The following is a 22,448-nucleotide window of genomic DNA, read 5'->3' as shown; positions in this document are numbered from 1 at the left end:
GCTGGCAAGGTTATGCTCAAAATCCTCCAAGGTAGGCTTCAGCAGTATGTGGACCGAGAACTGCCAGAAGTACAAGCTGGATTTCGAAGGGGCAGAGGAACTAGAGACCAAATTGCTAACATGCGCTGGATTATGGAGAAAGCCAGAGAGTTCCAGAAAAACATCTACTTCTGCTTCATTGACTATGCAAAAGCCTTTGACGGTGTGGACCACAACAAACTATAGCACGTTGTTAAAGAAATGGGAGTGCCTGACCACCTTATTTATCTCCTGAGAAATCTATATGTGGGACAGGAAGTAAGAGTTAGAACTGGATATGGAATAACTGATTGGTTCAAAATTGGGAAAAGAGTACAACAAGGCAGTATATTGTCTCCCTGATAATTTTAATTTACATGTAGAATACATCATGCAAAAGGCTGGACTGTATGAATCCCAAACGGGAATTAAGATTGCCAGAAGAAATATCAACAACCTCAGATGTGCAGATGATACCACTTTGATGGCACAAAGTGAGAAGGACTTAAAGAACCTCTTAATGAGGGTGGAAGAGGAGAGTGCCAAAAATGGTCTGAAGCTCAACATCAAAAAAACGAAGATCATGGTCACTGGTCCCATCACCTCCTGGCAAATAGAAGAGGAAGAAATGGAGGCAATGACAGATTTTACTTTCCTGGGCTCCATGATCACTGCAGTTGGGGACAGCAGCCACGAAATTAAAAGACGCCTGCTCCTTGGGAGGAAAATGATGACAAACCTCGACAGCATCTTAAAAAGCAGAGACATCACCTTGCCAACAAAGGTCCGCATAGTCAAAGCTATGGTTTTTCCTGTAGTGATGTATGGAAGTGAGAGCTGGACCATAAAGAAGGTTGACCACCGAATAATTGATGCTTTTGAATTATGGTGCTGGAGGAGACTCTTGAGAGTCCCATGGACTGCACAGATAACAAACCTATCCATTTTGAAGGAAATCAACCCCGAGTGCCCACTGGACGGACAGATCTTGAAGCTGAGGCTCAAATACTTTGGCCATCTCATGAGAAGAGAAGACTCCCTGGAAAAGACCCTGATGTTGGGAAACTGTGAAGGCAAGAGGAGAAGGGGACGACAGAAGATGAGATGGTTAGACAGTGTCACCGAAGCTACCAACATGAATTTGAAGACAGGAGGGCCTGGTGTGCTCTGGTCCATGAGGTCATGAAGAGTCGGACACAACTTAACGACGAAACAACAACTGTACTGAAGTAGTACATTACTCTGATGAGATGTAATATTACCCTGATTCTACTCAGTACACTTTTAGTCAACACTGCTGTTTGATCATAAATGTATGACTTTCACATTAAAGTATAAAATAAAGAACAAACATCAAATCGTCCAAAGTTGAAGAGTATGTAGCAAGTTAATCCCTGATATTTTCAAATGCCTTTATTGTGGTGGCAGGAGATTTTAATGCAGTAATTAAATTACATTTTATATTTACACTTTAACTCCTTCTCTAGCGCATGGGAATGAAAACTCATGACTATCTAGACAGCCTAAAGACAGAAAGATAAATTCTGTCAGGCTCAATTTAAAAACAGAACAGATCTATTTATTCTTAATGGAGCAATTTCTGGGGATTTTCCAGGGGAGTTAACATATTGGTCAGAAAACAAAGGCAGCACCATTGACTTCATTCTGGCTTCACACTGTCTGCTAAATTTAATAACCTACTTAGAAGGCAAGACCCACCAGGCTAGAGACCATCTGTCAATCCTCTTGAAACTAACTGTTGGGGACCAAGTTCAATCTATATATCAGAAAAGCTCAATATAGCTCTTTCATTTGATCCTGGCTACAAAAAAATCAGATTAACTAGGAAAGGAGATGAAAAGAAAATAGATATCCTTAACTCAATTGAAACTGTGAAACGCTGCAGTAATATATTTACTGCCAAATTGCCTGAGACGTGAATTTCAAGTAAATGTGCAGATATCTTTGGAGTGGCAAGTCGCTTTGCTAAAAGATCTCTGTCCCGCTGATCTTTTTTCATCAGTGAGAATTCAAACCCTGGCTTGGCCATGAGTGTGTATCAGCAAAGAAACATTCAGCATTCAAACAATATGGGGCCAGCAATGCCAGGATAATCTCTTCTGCACCGAAACTTCCAAGACAAAAAACAAAGCACCAATCAGTAAAGGGGAAAAGAGGGCTGTGTTAAGGAAAACCTGTTCACAAAAACTAATGATTCTCCAAGGATGTTGTATCACATGCATACTTACTACCAGGAGTTCTGGTTAAACCTCTGAAGCCTCTGTTCTGCAAGGTCAGAAGACCTGCATTTGTAAGATCGAATCCATGCAACAGAGTGAGTCCCTGTCGCTTGTCCCAGCTCCCGCCAACCTAGCAGTTTGAAAGCATGTAAAAATGCAAGTAGATAAATAGGTATCACCACGGTAAATGGCGTTCCGTGTCTAGTTGCGCTGGCCACGTGACCATGGAGGATTGTCTGCGGACAAAAGCTAGCTCTATGGTTTGGAAATGGAGATGAGCACTGCTGCCTAGAGTCGAACACGACTGGACAAATTGTCAAGGGGAACCTTTACCTTTACCGTATGCAGCAGACTCAGCTTACACCTCCTCCTTGGACTTTAGGCAGAATTCCTTGATTCCTACTTTAGCTTGACTCCTCCTCACAAATGTGACGTGGAGGGGGCAGGTTACTGCTTCAGATTGATAGACATACACTTGAAAAATGCCTTATTAATTTGAATGAGTTCAGACATCTAAATCCTGATGAACTGCATCCAAAAGTATTGAAGAAACTGGCTGAAGAACTCTCAGAACTGCTGTGCATTATTTTCTTCAAATCATGGAGGATGAATAAAGTGCCAGAGGACTGGAGGATGGCTAATCGCACGCCCTCCACCCGCCCCACCTGCACACATGGCTGCCCCTCCCCTTTGTGCATGTGTGCGAGCGCCCCGCGCCCTCTGCAAGCGTCCTGCACCCTCCACACACGCATGCAAGCGCACCACACTCCTCCACTCCCCATTCCCCCCAACCAGTTCAAGATTCAAAAACGGTTGGGGACCACTGATCTACAGGATACCCTCTTGTGCTTACTAGTACTCAAACTTGTTCAAAAGCAACTCTGGTCATTGCTTTATGTTTTGAAGAGAAATGGTTCTGATGGGAAAATTAGTCATCTTCTGCAATTTTCCCTTGCATGGTGTCATTTTGTAAATGTCAGTGAGTACAAGAAGGTCTCAGCTGCTATAGGTGTTTGTAAGCATTCACTGTTGCTCTCTCTCTCGGAACAAGCAGAAGTAAAAAAATTAAAAAATCTCTTGAGAAGCAGTGTGCCATGAGCTGGCTTCATAATGTATGTTCATCAGTTATCGCTGAAAAACTTGCAGATAAACTGAGAGCAAGAATTGGCATTAGCAGATAGGCTTCTTAGGTGTCTTTTGCTGCATATGCGAACAGCACAGCTCTACTTGGAAGACCACCAAAAGCTACAACTGAAATTCTGCAAAACCTGAAAAACATTCCGATTCAGAGTTTATTTATTTATTTATTTATTGGACTTATATACCGCCCCATAGCGCTACAAGCACTCTCCGGGCGGTTTACAATTTTTAATTATACAGGCTACACATTGCCCCCCCCCCCCCCCGCAAGCTGGGTACTCATTTTACCGACCTCGGAAGGATGGAAGGCTGAGTCAACCTTGAGCCGGCTACCTGGGATTTGAACCTCAGGTCATGAGCACAGTTTTAGCTGCAGTACAGCGTTTTAACCACTGCGCCACGAGGCGCCACAAGCCTGGAAACAGGCAATATTTTTGACAGTGAGACATGCACACAGAGCTAACTTAATTTTCCCGATTCAACTCCAACTATATTCCTATATTGCTTTCTTCGCTTATAGTTACTTATCAATCTCTTTGTAAAAACTACACTATATATAATAAAAGTTTAAATGACAGAAAAAGAAAAAACATTCCTGCTACAGATTAAATGGGAAAATTTCAAATATTACCTGAAGTATTATTTTAGAAAAGTTAACATAAACTACACTCTCCTAAACACTGTAAACTACTCTTTGTTGTTGTCGTTGTTTAGTCATTAAGTCGTGTACTAAGTAGAATCAGGGTAATATTGCATCTCATCAGGGTAATGTACTACTTCAGTACAGCTGCTGTTGTTTAATCGTTAAAAGTCGTGTCCGACTCTTCGTGACCCCATGGACCAGAGCACGCCAGGCCCTCCTGTCTTCCTATGGGATGGTCTGGGAACCCCGGAGCTAATTGATTTCTAAATATGTAACATATCATTTCAACTAATTAATTTTTAACGTACCATGCCAAGCTGTGACAGTGGCATACAAAAAATAAAAACAACCCCGCTGCCCCCAGATAACATATACATCACTGACAAGACAGTACTGGAAACAGTGTAAGACACTGATAACTGCTAAGAATAGTGGTATTGATTTTACACAAAGGAGGATAACCAAAAATTTTCAATCTTTTAAAAACATGGTCTCCAATTATGTTGACCAATTTGGAACTATCGACTGAATGGGTGCCATCTGTGTTGGCCACTTCCTAGCTGAATACTTATTTAGTGCCTTTCTGTTCCCATTCAACTTTCAAAGAATTCCTTTTCACCATTTGGTTAGTTTTACTTGATGATAATTGCATTTTAAGGTGGAAATTCAACTTACCTACATTCATAGCTGGTCGCTAATCCTGTTTTCTTTCCACAGAAAAAACAATGCTTTGCAGTTTTCTTTTTAGACTGAAGTGAACCGTTCACAGGAGGCAGATGAGTCGCATTACCTGCTTTCAGAAAGTTAGATATTCTTAACTGCATTTGCAATAAATAAATTAAAAACCTTCAAAGAAAAAAAGCAGCAGACAGGAAACATTCCTTCACAGGTAGAAAACAATATTATTCTCCGAGAAAGATTACAATAATATAGATCCGAAAAACAGTAATTAAAAAAATATTTTTATTTGTATATTAAATTGTAATACTAAATGCATAGTACAATCTTTTCTCCTTTAATTTTCACTAAAACTTAAATCAAGATATAGAAAATACACTGGTTGCACTTGCATTATTTAAAAGAAAACTGTTTTCTGAAGAGAGGTCCCACACCTTTAAAAAAATTGTTCCTGTTGACAGTCCCATCCTGCCCCCTCTGGCATCTTCCCTTTTTCCCCAATCCAGGAATTTTTCTAACAGAAACTACCTTAGACAGGGATCACCTTCAAGAACACTGGCAGCTAAACTGATGTCTATAGATTAACAAGGTACTTAAAGTGAGGAGAGTGTGTCACATGAAATTCCCTAATCCTATCTCTTACTTAATTTGGTAAAAGAGAGCAGGCCGGGTAGGTGGGACTCGTCAGCCCTGGAAGGCAGCCCATCTAGGAGAAGGAAAACTCCAAATTTAAACCTCCACTGCCTTGTGGCTATATCCACTTATGGAAAGGGCTTCAGGAGATAACCTCGAGGCAAAATCCGGAGCCGGAGTCCCGGAGGCATTTTCTTTCATTCTGCCAATTCCTGCGACGTTGCTGGAACCAGTTGTATTGGCTCTTGCCTTTCCACTGGACCATTTCAGCGATGTGAAGAGGGGGGATTTGCTGCTTGGGTAACAGCCTATCCTCCATACTATTTTACCCAGGCTTCGTGCTCTGGAGAGGACACTCCAGCTTCGCATACAGCGTCGAAACAACACGGGAAGTAGCAGTTACCGGTTATAAGACTCTGCTCAATTGGCGTAGAGCAGGATGCCAGGGGCTACTTCTGATGGTGGGAGAGGTCATTGCACCTCACTAGGTAGATACCGCCCGCCTTAAGCTGGGCAGCCACCAGCCAGTAAGGTGCTACCTCGCCACGGTCTGTTAACCTCACGGGGTGCGTGGGGTTTAGGGTGAAACCCGACAAGCAGATCGACAACTGTGCACCATGCAACAATCATAAGAAAACTTCTGCCCTAAAGCTGGGCACCTGGAATGTACGGACAATGACCCCTGGCTTTCCTGACTACAGCTTTCCTAACGACCTGCAAGAAATAGACGATGTGCGCAAGACAGCTGTCATTGACATGGAACTGAGTAGACTGCAGATGGACATTGTTGCCCTGCAAGAGACAAGACTGCCAGACTCAGGATCTGTCAAAGAAAAAAACTTCTCATTCGTCTGGCAGGGAAAACCATCGAATGAGACCAGGGAATATGGTGTTGGCTTTGCAGTCAGAAACACTCTCCTGAGACGCATTGTTCCACCCACTGTGGGGAGTGAAAGAATCCTGTCTCTGCAGCTCCACTCATCAGCAAGACCAGTAACCCTCATTAGTGCATATGCACCAACACTGTCATCCACTACAGAAGTGAAAGACAAATTCTTCGACGATCTGGCAGCTACTATCAAAAAAGTCCCTGAAAGAGAGTCACTGTTCATTCTTGGAGACTTTAATGCTAGAGTTGGTCCTGATCACAATTCTTGGCCCACTTGTCTAGGCCGTTTTGGCATTGGAAAGATGAACGAAAATGGCCAACGCTTACTGGAGTTTTGCTGTTACTATGGTCTCTGTGTCAGCAACACATTCTTTAATACGAAGCTGCAACACAGAGTTTCCTGGAGACATCCAAGATCCAAGCATTGGCATCAGCTCGATTTGATCCTCACTAGACGTTCTAGCCTTCCTAGTGTTACGATCACACGCAGCTACCAGAGTGCTGATTGCGATACTGATCACTCCCTGGTGTGTAGTAGAGTAAAACTGCGAACAAAGAAATTGTATCACATGAAAAAGGAAGGAAGACCACGTATTGACATCAACAAGACTCGCGATCAAAGAAAAGTGAAGGAATTTGCCCAAGTACTCGAGGAAACCCTTCCAGGTCCAGCTAATGTAAATGCACCTGAACGATGGGAACACTTCAAGAACACTGTCTACAACACCGCCTTGTCCACCTTCGGCAAGAAGACCAGAAAGATGGCTGACTGGTTCGAAGCCCATTCGGAGGAGTTAACGCCAGCCATTGAGGATAAGAGAAGAGCTCTAGCAGCATACAAAGCCTGTCCTAGCGAGTACAACCTGCAAGCTCTTCGAGCCGCTCGTAGCCAAGTCCAACAGGCTGCCAAGAGATGCTCCAATGACTATTGGCTTCAGCTCTGCTCTCAGATACGGATAGCAGCAGACACAGGTAACATCAAAGGAATGTATGATGGTATCAAGCAGGCCTTAGGTCCATTACAGAAGAAATCTGCTCCCTTGAAGTCTGCTACAGGTGTGATCATCCAGGACCGAGCACAGCAGATGGAACGCTGGGTGCAGCACTACTCCGAGCTATATTCCAGAAAGAATGTAGTAACCGAAGAAGCATTAAATAACATTGAGTGCCTGCCTGTCTTGGAAGAGCTGGACAGCGAACCAACCCTAGCAGAAATAAATGCGGCCTTGGATTCCCTCACCTCTGGCAAGGCACCTGGAAGGGACAACATCCCTGTTGAAGTGCTGAAATGCGGTAAGGAGATCATCATCACCGAACTGTATGAAATCTTTTGTCTCTGCTGGAGGGAAGGTGGAGTACCACAGGACATGAAGGATGCAAACATTGTCACGTTGTACAAGAACAAAGGTGACAGGGGTGACTGCAATAACTACCGTGGTATCTGTCTTCTTAGCGTTGTAGGGAAGCTGCTTGCCCGTGTTGTGCTGAAGAGGCTCCAGGTGCTTGCAGACAGAGTCTATCCGGAATCACAGTGTGGATTTCAAGCAAATAGATCCACCACTGACATGGTATTCTCCCTCCGACAGTTGCAGGAGAAATGCAGGGAACAACAACAGCCACTCTTAGTGGCCTTCATAGACCTTACAAAAGCATTTGACTTGGTTAGCAGGGATGGCCTTTTCAAAATACTTCCCAAGATTGGATGTCCACCTCGTCTCCTTAACATCATCAGGTCCTTCCACGATGGAATGAAAGGCACTGTAGTTTTTGACGGCTTAACATCAGATCCCTTTGACATCCGAAGCGGAGTGAAACAGGGCTGTGTCCTCGCACCAACACTTTTTGGGATCTTTTTTGCTGTCATGCTGAAGCATGCCTTTGGAACTGCAACAGAAGGTGTCTATCTCCGGAATAGATCAGATGGAAAGCTCTTTAATCTCTCTAGATTGAGAGCGAAGACCAAAGTCCAACTGAAATGCATGCGGGACTTCCTCTTTGCAGACGATGCAGCCATTGTTGCCCACTCTGCTGAAGACCTCCAACAACTCATGAATCGTTTCAGCAAGTCCTGCCAAGACTTTGGACTAACAATCAGCCTGAAGAAAACACAAGTCATGGGCCAGGGTGTGGACTCACCTCCCTCTATTACCATCTCCACACAAGAATTGGAGGTTTTTCATGACTTTGTGTACCTTGGCTCAACCATCTCTGACACCCTCTCTCTAGATGTCGAGCTGGATAAACGCATTGGGAAAGCAGCCACCATGTTCTCTAGACTCACAAAGAGAGTATGGCTCAATAAGAAACTGACAACACATACCAAGATCCAGGTCTATAGAGCCTGTGTCCTGAGCACACTCCTGTACTGCAGCGAGTCCTGGACCCTTTGTGCCCGGCAGGAGAGGAAGCTGAACACCTTCCATATGCGTTGCCTACGACGGATTTTTGGTATCACCTGGCAGGACAGAGTTCCAAATAGAGTAGTCCTAGAACGAGCTGGAATTTTCAGCATGCATACATTACTGAAACAGCGACGTCTACGCTGGCTTGGGCACGTTGTGAGAATGGCTGATGGTCGGATTCCAAAGGATCTCCTCTATGGAGAATTAGTGCAGGGAAAGCGCCCCAGAGGGAGACCACAGCTGCGATACAAGGATATCTGCAAGCGGGATCTGAAGGCCTTAGGAATAGACCTCAACAGATGGGAAACTCTGACATCTGATCGTTCAGCCTGGAGGCAGGCAGTATATCACGGCCTCTCCCAATTTGAAGAGACCCTTGTCCAGCAGGCTGAGGCAAAGAGGAAGTCACAAAGGAAGCAAAACCAGGGAGCTGGACAGGGGACAGATTGGATTTGTCTCCAGTGTGGAAGGGATTGTCACTCTCGAATTGGCCTCCTCAGCCACACTAGACGCTGTTCCAAGTCCTCCATACAGAGCATGATACCATAGTCTTTCGAGACTGAAGGATGCCTACAACAATAAAGTGAGGACAGATACTTTGCTGGTTTAGAGGCTTTGTCTTTCCTTCAAGTCCAAAGAAGCCTGGCAGTTCTTTTTAATGAAACAGGCAGAATTCTATGTCCAGGCAAGACAGGCACTTCTCCTTGGCCTCTGGAATCATTACTTTGTTCTCCCATTATTTTAAATATTATGCTATATATTTTCTAGTTTATTAAGTATGGCTAATCACCAAGATGTCCAACTCAAAAAAGGCATCAAGTCATCTGAGCAGCAGCCTAAAATATCAACATACTGTGTTTGTTTGTTCTTCCTTTCTTTTAACTTTACTGAAATAACATGGAAAGCAACAGCAACAAAATAATAGTACAGGTCTTTTCCAAGAAATGTGCAACCTGATACAGTACTTCTTCAGAAAATTGAAGTAAATGTTCCCACCACTGCAATTCATATTAGATTATAGTGCTGTGCCTCAGATTGACATGGGAGGCTGGCAGAAAATAAGTCTTGTGATTCTTGTTGACATAATAAAAGGAAACCACAGGTTGAAAAAAATCATCTTGGGAGTGGGGTTGCTTAAGCCAGTCGTCCCCAACTTTTTTCTGAACTGCAGACTGGTTGGGGGGATGGGGCAGCCCCTGCGTTTGACGGTGGGCAGGGTGCATGGGCGGGATGCGCTCATGTGCATGGGCGGGATGCGCTCGTGGGGGGCACTTATGTGTGTGTGGGCAGGCCGTGCGTGGGAGGGCGGGAGATCTGTCTCATGGCCCGGTCTTGCCAAGGCCACGGACTGGCACCGGGCCACAGACTGGGGGTTGGGGACTCCTAGTTTAAGTAATTTGATCCACATATATCTTATACATGGAGCCCTTTGCAAGACTACAACGTTTTAATCAAACCAGATTCCACCCCTACTCATATTTGTTTGTAAAGAAATGGGAGATACATATTTTCCTTTAAAAGAAGAGAAACAAGTAGACTCTTGTTTTGGTGAAAATTGTAAGACTTGTTATTTTGACCCATGCGCTCAAAGGGTAACTTGGAATAGTGAATTAGGGAGGAAGGCATAAAGCAAAAGCAAAGTGTGTTGTTATATAGCTATAATTCCAGTGCTCACTGGAAGGACATATCCTGAAGTGGAGGCTCCAATACTTTGGCCATCTCACAAGAAGAGAAGACTCCCTGGAAAAGACCCTGATGTTGGGAAAGTGTGAAGGCAAGAGGAGAAGGAAACAACAGATGGTTGGACAGTGTCATCGAAGCTACCAACATGAATTTGACCAAACTCCGGGAGGCAGTGGAAGACAGGAGGGCCTGGTGTGCTGTGGTCCGTGGGGTCATGAAGAATCGGACATGACTTAACGACTAAACAACAACAACAACAACTTTTATAAATATATGATTAAGTAGATATATTTATACTGTTCTTTTTGCTGTATCTGATTAGACTGGAAACCATAAAAATGGAAACCTTAGAATAGTTCTGAATTTATTACTCACCTATTCTTTTCCCTGTAGTCACAAAATTTCCATTCAATCCAAGCCCAGAAGACTGAAAAACAATGCATTGTGGTATCAAGTTTTCTTAAATACCCAAGTTATAAACATGTCCTATAAAACACACACTTGATGTGAAAATATGCAACTGAGCAAAGTGTGTACACTACACAAATACCTACATACACAAAGTTGTGGACAGAAGGGGGCTACTTAATTTTTAAAACAATAAATAATTGTGCAAAGGTAGTATCCAGTACTAGAGATGGGGGTATTCATATTCAAATACGAATATTTATTTTATTTATTTATTTATTTGATTTGTATCCCGACCATCTGGTCTATACGACCACTCTAGGTGGCTATCCTCCCACAGGCAAATATCCCCCCCATAGGTGGAGATAACGAGGGTCCAGCTCCCCTGGGGCCAAACTGACCACTCACGATTCTCCCACTGGCTCCATGGAGCCTTCGTATCGCTCTGTTGCTCTTGATAGATTAGCCACTCCTGGCAGAAGGCGGGATAATGAGCCTCTCTGCCAGGTCACAGAGTGACTAATCCATTGCGATTCTAATGGCTTCTTTTTGTCATTACAGCCAAATAATTAGTCATTCTTTGGAAATGGCCGAGATGGAATGGTTTGGGCATCTGTTCATTACCTAGGCAGAGTCCTGGAGGCTAGCCATCTGGAGTGGAATTATCTAGATGAGCTGTTTGGCAAACAGTAAGGCTTATAATATGATCCATTAAAAAGTTTGAATGTATTTGAATATATTCAAAAAAGACATTTTAATGTTGCTGCCCCCATGCAACAATTAAAGAGAAATACAAAACTTATTTTCCTTTCCCCTAACACAGGTGACCAGAAAGGAAGCTTTCGATTTCCTGAGATCATGAAATGGTTTCAGCAAAGGGACAGAAAGCTAGGTGTTTGGTTTGATACCAGCACTGGAACGGAACGAAAACAGACTGATCCTATCAACATCAAAACAAACAAACAAAAAAACCCTCCCTCTCCCCCTGAACAGTAGCCTGTGACAGGGAGCCAAAAAGGTATGGGCAGGCATCAATCAGGAACTGCTTGGTTTTCAATGGCATTTACATCATGTGGTTGCTGGGAAAAGGAGCAAACCAGCCTGTTCCCAAATCAGACGAAGCTGTGGGACAAATGTTTGATTGCATCCTGAATCTTCTAAAAAGGAAACCACAGCCTATTGGAGACACAAGGCAAATTATTATTATTATTTAAATAGTCTATCATTGTTGGGTGAATAAAACAAATAAACAAAACAGGCAGAGGAGCAGGTTTGAGAGAAACAGGAAAAAAGTAGACTCATGAATATTTGGGTCTATCTCTGAATGATAGAATGAATAAAACCCTTGAAGTAGGAGATAGCTCCTTGAATTGTCAGAATTACTGGCACATCTATAATTTACTGAAAGTTGCCTGCTCTCAATGGCATCTGTGAAATCCTGAACAAGACTTATTCACCCAGCCTATTTAAAAATGTTCGTGCAAAAAAACAAAAAACAAAAAAAGGACCACACACCTGTATCTAGGTCTCTGTTCCAGCAATGGACTATTTAGATTTTTAACTGAAAAACACAGACCAAGCTCTCCCTAAAGTACAAAGGAAAATAGAAATTCTGTTTAGAAAGCAACAGTACTCACCAAAACATATCCAGGTATGTCATTGTGGGGAGAGACCATGCCAAAACTTTCTTCAGGAAAATACTGGAGATCTGTAGACAGTGCAAGACCAGACGTCCGAAATCTGCTTGTACCATAAGAGTTCTGTAATCCATCTCTGTTTGTACTTCGTGTCAATGAACTTAGAAGTCCAAGATTATTTGCAGAAACAATAGGATCTTTTGATGCTTTGATGCCCATTTCTGAGATTCCTCTTGCCTCCTTTTTAGAAAGGATATTAGTTTTTTTGCAAGGTGAATCTCTACTGATGCCATGAACTCTCAAAGTCCTTGGACTAGCAGAATCTACTAAATTGTTCACATCTGACAATTGTGGAATATTTGATGGAGCAGCTGACCTCAAGTTACCAACTTCAACGCACTTTGACTGAGTCTGAGGTTTTAGAGAGCTGCAGTACACCGTCTGGGTAGAACAGTGAAGGGGTGACAAATGAGTAGTTTTCCGAGAACTTAGCTCATGGAAGCTAAAAATACTAGTATCTGTTGCTGCAGAGGCAGTAAGTTTTGTAACAGATTCTTTAGGCTGTTCTGTGGTGACTGAGAACTCATCCCCCTCAGATACTTGGAGCTCTGTTCCACACAATTCACGGCGTGGTTCAGCAAAGTTGGCTTTTGTTAACAAAGCAAGTGTATCTGTGCTTGGTAGAACCTTTTCTTCTGCAGGACTCTGGTTTACATTTGTGATACTTCCATACAATACTCTGTCTGTTGCTGTATTAGTTTCTACATTTTTTCCACAATGTTTAAGTGCAACAGCAGCTGGAGGATCTAGGTTTTCTGACAGCTTCGTATCTTCTTTTTCCACACCTAACAGCTGAGGCGGCAGCCTAGGACTACCGACAGACTGTGGTTGGCAAACTCTTTCCCACTTGTTACATTCCTTCATAAAGTCACGAGTACTGGAAGGCGCCCTTCTCTCACTCGTGACCAAGCCTGAAAGTGCCTTTTGAGACATTTCTGGACATTCCCAGAAGACATTCCCAGAACCCGGGGAGGACTGCCCAATCTGAGGGAGAGCTCGTAGTAATTTGTGATGTGCAGGCACCACTGAGCTACCAGATGGACAAGGAACCGTTGGAGGATGGGGATTCGCTCTGAGAATTTTTTTAGGCTGTGAGAAAGAAAAATGACACGGTTACTTTCAACTGCATTATAGAAGTATCTATAGTAGCTATTCTCAACTTTTTTGGCCACGGCCATAAACGTGTAGTATGAAAGAAATATAGGTCAAATAAGGATTGTATAAGCCGCATAACGAACTTTATAAGATATTGTGTGAAAAGTTGTTTCCAGTCTGTCGCCCCCTTCAAATGTGGTTAAGAATGGCTGATCTATAGGCCAAAATAAGTATTTTTCTCTTTCTCTCGCTATCCCTCATATGCTACTCTCTTTCTGAATCTAATTTCAACAGAGGCTGTTCAAATTTGAACCTTGACAAAAAAAAGTTTGAAACTGCAATGTTAGTAAGTAATTATATGCTAATATTAATATATTATTAATATAACAACCCAGATACCGATATCAGATGCTATCGTGGGTATTTTTTGTTCGAGTTTTTACAACCTCACATTTCACCTGTAACAGGTGCGGCTGGGAGGGACCTTTCTGGGCTGGGGTGACTGTCAATCCATCCTGTCTTAACCAATTGTTCCTTCTGGCCTCTGAATTCAAAGACAGCCTCACTTCTCTCCTCTGTGTTCTCCTTCTCTCTGTTTAATCTGTTGGAAACAGTTGGAAACATTCAGCTGGGTTTTTTTTTGGGGGGGGGCTGCTGATCTGTTCCTAATTTTAAGTAATGAAATGTTTTTATTCTTTCTCCTACAAATGTCTCAGAGTGAGTTAGTGAGACTGTAAATGCCAGGCTAATGAGAAAGGGGTGGACTTTGAGGAACTTGTAGTTATTCTACTCTGTGGATCTCCGTACTTCTGCATGGCAGAAGGAATTTGTAACAGAAATTAAAAACTCAGCAAACATTTTTAAATACAGCAAGTGAGATAAAGATTTAATTGGTAAACTGAGAGACATAATACCGGCCAGTATACAACAAGGGGGTGCTACAGACAGAGGCCTTCGTTCCTTGGTGCCACTCTCCCCTTAGCTCTCTCTGTGTTGGAATGCAAAAACCACAGGTCATTCTGAAAGGGGCCGAGAGTCTGTGGATTCACCTGTTTGTTGAGATTGATGTTCTCCATCTTTGCTTTGAGCAGCTTCATTTTATTCATTGTGATGGAGTTCTCAATTATCCGCTGACCAGAAAGAGATGCCTCCGTATCGTCATCAGGAGCAGCATGTAAATTATAAATGGAACCACCACTGCCAAGAAGAGAGCACAAATGTATTTTGACTTTTTACTTGTAGATTTTCAAAATCAAGTGACCCTTCAAAAGATATGCATAAGACACATAAAACTATGGACCAAAAAGTTGATAAAAAGCATGAAAAAAATAATAACATGTTCAATGTTCAAAGATTGTGAGTGACTATTGGAGTTAGGATCTTTTTTTTAAAAAAAAAAACAGTTCTATTTATATCACTGTTTGCCTACTTCTTTAGCTTCAAGATCAAACTATAATGCAAACTGTTTCTTGGGAATTTGTTTCTACTTCCAATCTTCCCAGTTGTTTCAGCATCAGCTACTGATCTGAATGCGCTAAGTAACAAAAAATATCTTAAAAACTTTTTACTCCCCTTCTCCTTGTGCATGGCCTTTTTCTTCTACATCTTCACTGCATTTTGAAAGAAAAAAATGGCGACAGCACCGCTGAACTGACTACTTACTGGATGAAGAGAGCTGGCTAAAATTTGATATTCCATTGTAATGTGCTGTGAAGTCATTTGGGGTCTTGACCAATTTGGCGTCCATTGGGCTTCCATCTCAGAATATTGCAAGGACGTGAAACACCTCCCAAAGCAAAGATTGGGAATCGGCTAGCTACAACCAAATTCCAGTTCCTTCAAGCCAGTATGACTGAAAGTTGCTCTGACAGTGCCATCAAGTTGTTCCTCATTTTTCTAAATACACATTCTTTTTTCAACTTGATGTCATGCACTATGTTTAATTTCTCTTTCATTTATTAAGACAATGGGCATATTCTTTATTCTTGTCTATTGATGTAACTGTATATATTTTTTAAAACCGAGAAGGTATGCACACCAGCCAGTTCAGATAAATACTAGTAATATGTGTCCACTCAAGCATTTCAACAATATTTTAGCATCTTTACATTTAAAAGAAATTGCTATAGACCAAGGCAAAACTATTTAAATCCTCTAGGAAGGGGAGGGGAAAAAACAAACGAATATACCTTAAAGATTCCGTCAATGGAGTTAATGTTCCATCTCCTCTGTCAACAATACGAAAAAAATTCAACTGTTCTCCTTCCCGATATACTAAAAAGGTAACCTGTTTGCTGGAGGGAACTTTCTCCCAGACCTCATCTCGAATGGGATCCATGTATTCCATTATGTCCCTGACTGAGTCTTCCATAGAAACTACAGAGAAGAGAAACAGCAAGAAGCATTTTATTGTTTCAAAGTTTGTACAACACATATACGATGCATACTTTCTAAAAACACGGGATGAAGGGATCTCGCATAGTTGTAGCCCCTCCAGAAAAGCAGTGACATTATAGTTTGTATTTTGACAGGTTTACTGGGCTTAGACGTCATGATGTCAAGAGTTATATTTATGAACTTAACAGAAGTGGATTTAAATAGGGTGGATAACTGTATTTTGTTCCCTCTAGTAAATTCTTCCAAGTTCTTATTCCCAAGCAATGTTTGAGTCACTTATAAAAGTGTGATTTGGATATTTGTCATTGTGGCCGGTTCCTGTGCTTGTTTCATACTTCCTTGATCTATGTGACCTGTGCATGTTAATTAGTTTGCTAATGAGACTTGCAGTTTGTTTTATTTAAAACCAACCAGCTTTTGTTAATTCTAATTTATGTTTTAAGTGGAAGGACTAGACATTTCTGTCATTGCTACAATAGAGTGTTTCTTTCTTGGGTGGTTTTTGTTCTTGGAATAGCCATGCCTACTACTAAAGTGTTTCTTCATCCCAATCCATCTGTATTGATCAGCAAATGGCCCAGTTAATTTAAGATGATCATGGAGATCATTGTAAATTAACTAGGCCATTTGCTCAGTATGGCATGTTTTAATCAGTTGGGGGTCTGAGACTGGCAGCTCTCCTTTCTATTTTGACTTTGCCTGGATTCAGAAAATAGTACTCTTTTGCTGGCAGCAATGAATTGCATGGCCATTCGTAACAGTGGTAGGGCTTGAAAGAGACACATAGTCATCTTTATTGCTATAACTTTATTAATAATGAAATATTCTGTTTTGTCCAATCTTTTACTTTCCTTTTTCAATTATCTTTTAAAAACAAAAACAAAAATTCACAAAACCTAAAACATCTAATAATACATAACAACATGCTACACAAATCATGCTCCCCCTCTTTTACTGGGACCATTTTCTCCATCATGCCTCGTCCAAAATTTCCTTGACTCGCAAAGCTACACATCTCTTCTCCTTTATAAATACAAAATCAATGAATTCTCCCCAAATATCCATACAAATATTCTTGCTTACCAACTCCTAACATGATTAATAGCTATATCCCAAACCTCTCTATACCATTTGTTTAACTAGATATTATACAGTTTCCCCGAAAATAAGACCTAAGCTGAAAATAAGCCCTGGTGTGATTTTTCAGGATGCTTGTAATATAAGCCCTACCCCCCAAATAAGCCCTAGTTAAGTGAAGCCTCGCCCTCCACCATTGTGCAGCAATGAGAAGAAGATGACATGATTGTATCTGAATAAATATAGATTGCTGTACATGAAAAAAAACAACCCCTGAAAATAAGCCCTAATGGATTTTTGGAGCAAAAATTAATATAAGACTCTGCCCTATTTTGGGGGGAAAATGGTACTTTATTTTCCAGTCCCTTACTATAATTAATCTTGCTGCCGTCAATAAATTGGAAATGAATTCTTTAGTTGTCCCACAACATTGCTCCCTATCAAAAACTGATAAAAGTGCATAAAACCATCAGGTTCTTTGCAGTTCTGAAAAATGCGTAAATGCAACCTCAGATGAACATCAACACATGACATAATACACTGTGTCACGATTTATATAACAAAGATGAAGCCAAAATAGAGAGAAAAAATTAATGTTACATTTAATGGCACAGTTTGAAAAAAAATTATATATATTTCATCAACTGTACATCCTCACAGTCCAATAATCAAAGTTCCCTGTACAATAAAGACAAATAGAATACATATAGCAGAACAATGACTGAAGAACACACAATACAGTCAAGCTAGAAGTAGCCACAAGTTAGGCCACTATAATGTAAAACATTAATCATCATCATGCACTGTCAAGTCTATTCTGAGTTATGGTGACTCTTTTCAGGGCTTTCCAGGTAGCAAATAATCAGAAATATTAAACATTAAAAGAGATCTTAAACTTCCTGGGAGAATTTTATTTATTAATTATTATTATTATTTTACTCTGTGCCATAAAGTAGGTACCAGGTAATCCTCCCTTTGAAGCCACCCACCTTGTCTCATTTTGTTGGGAGACCTTGAAGACGACCCTGGATGATGAATTTAGGATATACATGGGCAAGATTAAAGCAGAACCTGCCAACATTTTGTTTCTATTTGTTTCAGCCAATAGGTCTTACCAACTTTACTGAGAAAGCAAAGAATTTAGCAAGCATGGGATTATTACTACAGGAGTAAAATCTACCTCCTAAAACCAGAAGAATCTGATACTATGACTTACAATTAGATTACACTAACTAGTAAAAATACTTGCAAAGATAGCTCAGTGGTTTAGGCATCTGGCTGAGGAACCAGCGGCTGGGAGTTCAATTCCCCACTGTGCCTCCTTGATAGGGGCTGAACTTGATGATCCATAGGGGCCCTTCCGGCCATGCAGTTCCAAGAATATTATTACTACTATAAAATGTAATAGGCACCTACCTTTTTTAGTATTAATAGGTCCACCTCGCATTGCCAGTATCAACTTCAAAGTGCAACCTTCTGAAATGCTATAAACAACAAATATATTTTGTAGTCTTTCCCTCAGTATTTATAATCTTTAGAAATGTTTTATATAATTTCTTTAAATACTCACCCATAATCAATCAGGCAATAATCATCTTCCAATTCCATGTTATTCCAGATTAGGTGCTGCTGAGATACAGGAATACCTTAAAACGACATCATTAAAACGTAATTGCCCTATTAAAGTTGCAAAAAGCATTAAGGCAGGCATTCTAAACATATTTACTTAGAAATAAGTTCTTCCAAAATTAATGGAATACATCCCAAATGATATACATTTAGGCTTAGGAGACATGGCTTATTGTGAGACAAAGAACACCTCCTATAAAGCTCCTTAACCTGTTTTCGGATGCCACTGGAAGCTCACATGCATAAGGTAAACCTGCAACTATTTGTGAAAATGAATTTTCTTTCTTTTATCTGGGCATTCTTCCTTTATTGTGACATTTCAGTGAAGCATCAGATCTCACCTCCTAACTTCATGTCAGAAGATCATCTATTAATTATAGTAGGACCATGGCACCTGTGCAGGATCAGTTCCACGGATGCCAGAAAGCGTAGATACAGAAACCCCATGTATAGCATAGTCTCTGGTTCCCTCTGCTGGCCATTTCTGGTAAATGTTGCATTTTAATATAGTTTATTATGTTATACAGTGATGCCTCGCTTAACGATTGCCTCGTTTAGCGATGAATTTGCATAACGATGTGTTTTTTTAGAAAATAATATGCACCGTATAACGATGTTTCCTATGGGCGATTTTCGCTTAGCGAAGTTTGGGACCATGCTTCGCATAACGAATGCGATTTTAGGTCCCCTGCTTCACTTAACGATGTTTCTTTTTTCAATTAAAAAAGTGTCTTAGAAGGGTCAAAAACAGTTCTAAATGCTTGGATTCGTTAGAGGACCCCCTAAGTCATGTGCAAACCTGATTTGGCTTTGATCTGACTTTTCGTTAATTTATGGTGAATTTTTTTTTCGGCCCATAGGAACCAATGGACCTGTCAAAATCTGACAGCTCCATGCTTTCAGATCAAAGCCAAATCAGGTTTGCACACGACTTAGGGGGTCCTCTAACGAACCCAAGCATTTAGAACAGTTGCTGAGTCTTCGTTAATTTTTTGTGAATTTCTTCTTCCCCCATAGGAAATAATGGAGCTGTCAGATTTTGACAGCTGTCAAAGGTTGGGGGGAAAATTCACCATAAATTAACGAAAAGTCAGATCAAAGCCAAATTAACTACTGCATCCGTTTTAGAGGGTGCAGAAGCTAATCCAAGCATTTAAAACCATTTTTGACCCTTTTATGACACACTTAATTTTGCAAAAATTGACTTCGCAAAGCCATTGAAATGTATTGAGTCAGCTTCAATACATTCCAATGGAGGAAACATTGTATTGTTTAACGATGTTTCCTATGGGTTTTTTCGCTTAAGGACGGCAATCCGTGCCTACTGGAATGGATTAACCGGTTTCCAATGCATTCCTATGGAAAATGGTGTTTCGCATAACGATGTTTCACATAACGTTTTTTTTTTGAACCAATTAAAATCGTTATGCGAGGCACCACTGTATTTGTTTTTATATTAGCATTGATGTTTTGATTAGTGTTTATGGTTAAATTTTTTTGTCTATTGTTTTGTTTTATAAATTGCCCAGAGTGGCCTTTGGTTAGATGGCTGGTATATAAATCAATCAAAAAAACCCAAACAAAATAATACATCTTGGAAATGCTTATATCCGGGTTCTTTCATTTAACATTTTCAGATACATAGCGGATAAGTGAAACCATGGGTATTGATTCCACAGATGCTGTATTCTAATTAAAATTTATTTCCTAAAAAATACAACTTAATAAAAAATGGGCCTTAAACTTCACCATGGCCATGTTTACCCACACCAAATTTGTCCTGGTCCTTAAAGGACAAAGCTATTTGATTCTAGGATTTGAAATGTGTGGCAAGATGTCAGATCAAAAAGTGCAAGAAATGCATAGATCTTGATAAGAGGGATCTTAAAGCTATCGGTATTAAACTAGGTTTTCATCCCAGCTTAAAATCAAGCGCAAGCTAGCATAATTTTTCTACAAATTTACTTCTTGCTCCCTACCATTTTTAGTAAAATAAAAAGGGCACGTACCTTCCAATCTCTGGATTTTAATTTTCACGGAAATAACTGTTTCAAAAGGAGACACACGAAGCTCAAAGTATGTTCCCGTGAGAGTTTCAATGAAGAGCTCCATGGTCTCATGGAATGTAAGTTTGCAATGGCAGGGTCCTACATTATTGTCATTGAAAAAAGGAGGTTCTTTTTTGCTGGCCATTCTAGATACCTCTCTTGCACCTCTCCCTGGAAAGAAAGCTGTGAAGCATCGGGCACTGCTGAGCTACCCTTCAAGTCACGTTAGCTCTGAACACGAGAACTGTGTGCTGTCATTCATGATTCATGGATTTCATCTAAGAGAAACACAAAAACAATAACCAAGGCATTTGAGGAAATAACATTCACAGAAACATAACAGGAAATGTGTTAAAAAATACAACTGTGAATTTAATTTGTGAAATACAGACCAGAAGTGTTACCAGGTGGGGGACCTCTTTTGGCCTCTTTGCATAATCATGCCGGAGAACATTCACTTTTACATATTGTTATTTGATTCAGGAGCACCTGTTTAAGCTGCATTTACAAAAACTGTTTTGACTATGTTAAGTGCAGCTACTCCACAAGAGTCATGCATTGACCATCTAGGAAGAGTCACAAAGTACTGCAGTTAAAGTCTTCTTGTAAATGAGCACATCCTTTGTTTACTCACTTTGTTACATTTGTATACTGCTTTTTCGTTATAAATCTGACATCAATAAATCACCATAAAAACCATTAAAATTCAGGGCTTAAACATTAAAGCCAACAGTTTGAATTGAGTCCTGAAAGCAACTAATGATGAGTGCAGGTCTTTCGGCATTGGATTGTGATACCATGTAAGAATTAGAACCCTATCTGTTATATATTTGCACCAACTGAAGATATTTATATATTCATTCGATTTATACCCTGCCCCCCCTAGACAGCGTCTACTCGGGGCAGCTTACAAAATCATAAAATATCATTAAATAATAATAAAAACATCACAATCAAAAATAAACAACATTCATAATCGTAAAAACATTGGATTCTGTTTGGGTAGCCCCACATAGAATAAAGTGCAGCAGTAAAGACATGATCCAACCCCTGCATTGATGACTGTTACTGTGTCTGGCAGGTTGTGTGCACAGCGTTGTGCAAAGGCACTCCTCATCACCACTGCCACCTGCGAATCCCGATACAGTGCAGTGTTAAGAAGCACTCCCAGACTACAAACCTGACCTGTCAGGGGGAACACAACCCTTCTAGAAAAAGTTGAATCTAATTCCAGAATTTTACTTTCTACTGACCAGCAGCATCTCCATTTTTCCCCGATTTAACACCAGCTTGTTCACCCTAACCCTTCCCATCATCAAGCTAAACCATCAATGGTCCTGACTACTTCCTTCATGTTGAATGACAAGGGGCTGTTAAGCTGCACATCATCAGCATATTGATGGCACCTCACTCCAAAGCTATAAATGACCTCTTCCAGTGACAATAAGTCGATTATGACTCCTGCCGGAGCAACCTCAGCATGAAAGTTGAAATCCAACAGGACAATAAGCCTGGGATAGTCCAATGGCAGCTTATTTACACTATATAGTGCAACAAATTTTACGAGAAAATTAAACCAAATATTTTGAATTCACAGAAATAATTGTTTGCAGGACCATAGGCATCATTAAGGCATGCATAAAGGAAGACACTGTAGGTGCAATCTATATTTTGACAAAATGACCACTCAGTTTACAGTAGCTAAGCAAGAAAAATATCTATACAAGCACACGTGAACCTGAAGCAAGTGAGAGGGTCTAAACTTCATACA

At 40.8% G+C, this 22,448-nt stretch overlaps 1 protein-coding gene across 7 annotated transcripts in view; it reads right to left on the bottom strand.

Moving 5' to 3' along the window:
• Positions 1 to 22,448, bottom strand: part of ZFAND4 (zinc finger AN1-type containing 4) — a 29,272-nt gene that overhangs the window by 5,253 nt on the left and 1,571 nt on the right. For 2 of the 7 annotated variants that reach the window (XM_020809659.3, XM_020809656.3), the window contains exons 2-9: positions 20,639 to 20,955; positions 18,571 to 18,646; positions 18,417 to 18,484; positions 15,716 to 15,902; positions 14,576 to 14,723; positions 12,372 to 13,520; positions 10,702 to 10,753; positions 4,717 to 4,834 (exon numbers count right to left, since the gene is read on the bottom strand). In XM_020809659.3, the coding sequence (XP_020665318.3) occupies positions 4,717 to 4,834; positions 10,702 to 10,753; positions 12,372 to 13,520; positions 14,576 to 14,723; positions 15,716 to 15,902; positions 18,417 to 18,484; positions 18,571 to 18,646; positions 20,639 to 20,822 (1,982 nt within the window). In that variant the 5' untranslated portion in view covers positions 20,823 to 20,955. Of the gene's footprint in view, positions 1 to 4,716; positions 4,835 to 10,701; positions 10,754 to 12,371; positions 13,521 to 14,575; positions 14,724 to 15,715; positions 15,903 to 18,416; positions 18,485 to 18,570; positions 18,647 to 20,638; positions 20,956 to 22,448 lie in introns of those variants that run through there. The other 5 variants (XM_020809660.3, XM_072994837.2, XM_020809661.3 and 2 more) reach the window with 5 other exon arrangements.

The sequence above is a fragment of the Pogona vitticeps genome, chromosome 3, assembly GCF_051106095.1.
Source record: "Pogona vitticeps strain Pit_001003342236 chromosome 3, PviZW2.1, whole genome shotgun sequence".
Classification (NCBI taxonomy): domain Eukaryota; kingdom Metazoa; phylum Chordata; class Lepidosauria; order Squamata; family Agamidae; genus Pogona; species Pogona vitticeps.
This window is presented reverse-complemented; position numbering and strand designations above follow the sequence as displayed.